At 59.5% G+C, this 4,936-nt stretch overlaps 1 protein-coding gene across 1 annotated transcript in view; it reads left to right on the top strand.

Annotated features, from left to right (window-relative positions):
* The window catches only part of CPNE7 (copine VII), a 23,596-nt gene extending 22,833 nt beyond the window's left edge, over window positions 1–763 (top strand). Inside the window, exon 8 of the mRNA XM_011928069.1 lies at window positions 221–763. Coding sequence (XP_011783459.1) covers window positions 221–358 — 138 coding nt within the window. The 3' untranslated portion in view covers window positions 359–763. The remainder of the gene's footprint in view (window positions 1–220) is intronic.
* Window positions 764–4,936: the final 4,173 nt, after the last annotated feature.

Below are 4,936 nucleotides of genomic sequence, written 5' to 3'. Positions count from 1 at the left end.
CTGCCACATCAGCACTTTTCGTGTCCATGCTTGGGGGGCTGGAATGACCCACGTGCAGCCTCGTGTGGCCAGCATCCTCAGCAAGGCTGGCCTGGCCCCAGGTGGGCCTCTGGTGGGGGTGGGTAGTCACCACTGATTCTGGAGGATGTAACCCAGGTGCGGGGACGGACGATCTCCATCTTGAAGGTCCCAGATGTAACTGAGCTGTCCTGCCCTCCAGGCATCCCCTGCAGCGCTGGCCAAGTGCGTGCTGGCCGAGGTCCCGAAGCAGGTGGTGGAGTACTACAGCCACAGAGGCCTGCCCCCGAGAGGCCTGGGCGTCCCTGCCAGAGAGGCCAGCCCAGGCTGCACCCCGTGAAGACGTGGAGGGCGTGGGGAGGGGCAGTGAGCAGTGGGTCCGTAGAGCCTCGGTCTCCAGCACCCTTGGGGTCTCTTAAGCTCCCTCCGACCTCCTAGAAGCTTCCAGTCCCCACCAGGCCCCACTCCCAGTCCTCCTGGGATCCTGCTGGCTTGGGCCCGGGTCTGAGGCCCCCAAGGCCGAAGGGTGATAAAATACAGGCCTCCATGCCTGGCCCTGCCTGAGCCAGGTGGCTGGAGGGAGAGCGTGAAGGACTTGGAGAAGCCTGGGAGCTCATCCAGGGAAGATCCTGCCCCGACGAGAAGGGGCACGGACTGGGGGCTCTGCTTTGCATCTAATCTTTGTGGGGGAGGGCCAGCAAGGCAGCACCCCAGCCCCCGAGAAAGCCCGGGGCGCCCAGACACCCTGTCCCCACAGTTAGCCTCCTTCTGTCCCTGCTTGTGCCCCCACCCCCACCCACCTTGTGTTTTTTGCCGTCCAGCCTCTGCACCCAGGTCCGTGGGGTCTGCGGGATCTGCCTGGCCTGTGGGTTCTGCCAGGGGGGCGTCAGGAGTAATAAAGTGTCACCCTACCCTTGTAGTTCTCTTGTGCCTTCAGTCCCTCCCCCAACCCCCCAGAGGGCTGGGCCCGGCCCCCGGAGTGCCCACATCTGAGGCAAGGGCTCTCCCAGACCCGTTGCACCAGGACCCTCCCTGGACTGAATGGGTCCAGGGAGGGATGCAGAGATGCACAGGCTGCCAGGGGCAGGGAGCGGGGAACCACACCATGGCTGCCTCCACCCCTGAAGGAGTTCCGCTGGGCTTCCTGCGACTCCCCAGGCCTGAAACCCACTCGGTGAGGACTGTGGACATGATGCAGGGGTGCCAGGAGCCTCCCACATGGCCTGCACCTCAGGGACCTGGGCTGGAGGCACTGAGTGAGGCCTCCGTGAGATGCTTATGGAGCCAGGACATCTCCCACCTGCTGGAACCTCCTCGCCCTGAATTTGAGATCTCCCCTGAATTATCCTGTCAGAGAAAAACAAATTGTCCCAATCCTGAATCCAGGCCCACCCATCCCCCTGTATCTATCCACCCACCCATCCGTCCACCGTCCATCCCTCCATCTATTTTTAGCTCTTGGTTCAGCATGGATATCACCATGGTAACCTGGCCAGTCTGTGAATTTCGGAAGGATCAATGTTGGTCTCTTTGGGGATGGAGAGGCCCAGAGATCACCCCTCCATCCACATCTGAAGGCTTCGGGCCCTGAGCAGGTCGGGGGGGCTCAGGCTGGGCAGAGGGTGAGTGTTGGTGCCCTGTGCCACCTGCGTGTGGTTTTTGTGCCAGAAAGTGTCAGACAGTTTCTGGGCTGAGTGAAAGCTGAGGGGTGTTGGTCAGTTGAGATCCTAGCAGGAAGCAGGTGGTGCCAAGGAGTTACCTCAGAACAGGGTTGGGGCAGCCCCAGTGGGGCCCCAGGGAGCTGCCCTTGGACAGGGATGGGCGGGTCACTTGGTGAGCTGGCGCCCTGCAGAGAGCGTCCCTTCCCAGAGCCGTTGCCTTACAGGGATGTGGCCACTCCCAGACCCCTATGGAGCAGGCACGGAGCGGCCGTGAGCACCCCAGCCCCCTCCTCCCACCCTCTCTTCTCCTGCCGTCCTCCCATGGTGGAAGGCGGCAGCCCCGGGGTCAGGCCAGTGGGCAGGCTGGGCCACCCTGGTCTCCGTGCTGCTGGGTGTCTGGGGTGTGTGTGAGACTATCGAGGGGCAGCAGGGACAGGATGGCATCTGCCAGCTCAGCTCTGAGGATGTGACTTCCACCGGCAACCCCAGCCTGAGAAAGCAGCCAGCGTTGCTCAGAGACACATGTAATAACCAAATAATATGACTTCTCTGCTTAACCCCATCAGGGTGAACACAGGACCCAGGCCTGGCCAGTCAGGGGCTGCTGTCTCCTGGCCGCAGTGTTTGCTCCAGGGATGGACGTGCCCCAAGCTGGCCCGTGACACTCAGTCCTGGGACCCCTTGCTTGCTTCTTGGCTTGAGGAGCTGTGGACAGTGACTGCTCAGCAGGGTCATGTGGGCAGGGCCTGCCTGGGAAGGACACTACCCGGAGAGCTGGTGGCAGGCACATGCTCAGGCCTGCTCCCGAGCAGAGAGTTCCCATCGAGGAGCCGTGAGCTCCTTTCTAATTAGCTCTGGCAGGTTTCTGTCACTCACCACCTAAGGATCCTGCCCCAAAAGGATGACAGATACTCCTTTTTCACAGACAAGAAAATCGGGCCTCAGCACAGCCAGGTGCCCTGCCCGAGGTCACACAGCCAGTCAGGAGCAGAAGCACCAGCTTTGTGCAGCTGGTGTGCAGACACACACAGAGCAGCATATATACACCTGTGTGCACACACGCACCCATGCATCACACACGCGCACATGTGCACCATGCGTCCATGCACGCACCCATGCACCCATGCATCACACACACACCCATGCATCACACACGCACACCCATGCATCACACACACACCCATGCGTCCACGCAGGCACACACGTGCACCATACATCCACGCACACACACGCACCCATGCATCACACATGCACCCATGCATCCACGTGCACACATCATTCATCACACATGCGCACCATGCATCCACGCACACATACCCATGCACCCACGCATGGTGCATGCATACATCATGCATCACACATGCACCCATGCATCCACGCACGCACCATGCATCCACGCACGCACCATGCATCACACACGTGCACACATGCACCCATGCATCACACACACACTTATGCATCACGCGCACCATACATCACACACGCACCCATGCATCACACACGCACCCATACATCCATGCACACATACCCATGCATCCACGCACGCGCACCATGCATCACACACGCACCCATGCATCCACGCACACACCATGCATCCATGCACACACCATGCATCACACACGTGCACACATGTACCCATGCATCACACACGTGCACACACGCACCCATGCATCACACATGCACCCATGCATCACGTGCACACACGCACCCATGCATCATGTGCGCACCCATGCATCACACGCACACCATGCATCACACACGCACCTATGCATCACACACGCGTGCACACGCACCCCTGTATCACATACACGCACCCATGCATCCACGCACGCACACACATGCATCACACACATGCACCATGCATCACAAACGCACACACACGCACCCATGCATCACACACGCACACCATGCATCACACACGCACCCATGCATCACACACACGCGCACACGCACCCATGCATCACACACACGCACCCATGCATCCAAGCACGCACACACATGCATCACATACGCACCCATGCATCACACACGCATCCATGCATCACACACACGCACACACGCACCCATGCATCACACACACACACCCATGCATCCACGCATGCACACCATGCATCACACACGCACCCATGCATCCACGCACGCACCATGCATCACACAAGTGCACACGCACCCATGCATCACACACGCACACACACACCCATGCATCACACACACGCACCCATGCATCCACATGCACACACATGCATCACATATGCACCCATGCATCACACACGCGCACACAAGCACCCATGCATCCACGCACGCACACCATGCATCACACACGCACCCTTGCATCACACACGCGCACCAAGCGTCCATGCACACACACACGCACCCATGCGTCCACGCACGCACACGTGCGCCCGTGCGTCCATGCGCACACATGCCTAAAACATCCACACGCACATGTGCTTAGGTGGGACCTGCAGGCCCCAGGCTGAGTCCTAGGAACGGAGACTCTTGATCTGCAGTTCCTGTAGGTCCACGTCTTACTGCATCTTCCTCCCTGGGGTGTGACAACCAGCTCTGAAACCCAGAGGGGCCCCCAGGACAGGGCAGTCAGGGGTTCTGCTGGCCGGTGTGGAGACCCCCAGATGAGACCAGTGGGTTCCCTGAGTCTTCAGCCCCTCCTGACCTCGGGTTAGAGCCTGACCCTTGCTGAGAATAGCCTGGGTATGACCTGCCTGGATGTGGACTTATTTCCCAAATAAGAACCAGAAAGGGTGTTGCTGACAGGACACCACAGTGAGGCCACCATGGGACCCAGTCCAGGGACTGCCTGCAGCCGTGGTGGAGGGGCTCCTCCTCGGGGGTGGATTTGAGATTTGGAAGCAGCCTGGAGCTGTCTGCCTCAGCCAAGCTGGACGCCAGCTCCCGCTGTGTGACCCCCAGTCTCAGTGAGTCAGAACCTCGGTCTTTGCCTGTCACACAGATATAGCAGCTTTAAAACATGGCTCTAGAATCCTCAGCCCCTTCCATTGGACCTAGGAAGACTTGGGTCCAATGTGGCTTATTTTTGTTTTTGAAACGAAGTCTGGCTCTGTTGCCCAGGCTGGAGTGCAGTGGCAGGATCTCAGCCCACTGCAACCTCCGCCTCCCGGGTTCAAGTGATTCTCCTGCCTCAGCCTCCCAAGTAGTTGGGATTACAGGCGCCCACCATCACACCTGGCTAATTTTTGTATTTTTAGTAGAGACAGGGTTTCACTGTGTTGGCCAGG

Source organism: Colobus angolensis, unplaced genomic scaffold (assembly GCF_000951035.1).
Source record: "Colobus angolensis palliatus isolate OR3802 unplaced genomic scaffold, Cang.pa_1.0 Scaffold76, whole genome shotgun sequence".
NCBI lineage: Eukaryota > Metazoa > Chordata > Mammalia > Primates > Cercopithecidae > Colobus > Colobus angolensis.
This window is presented reverse-complemented; position numbering and strand designations above follow the sequence as displayed.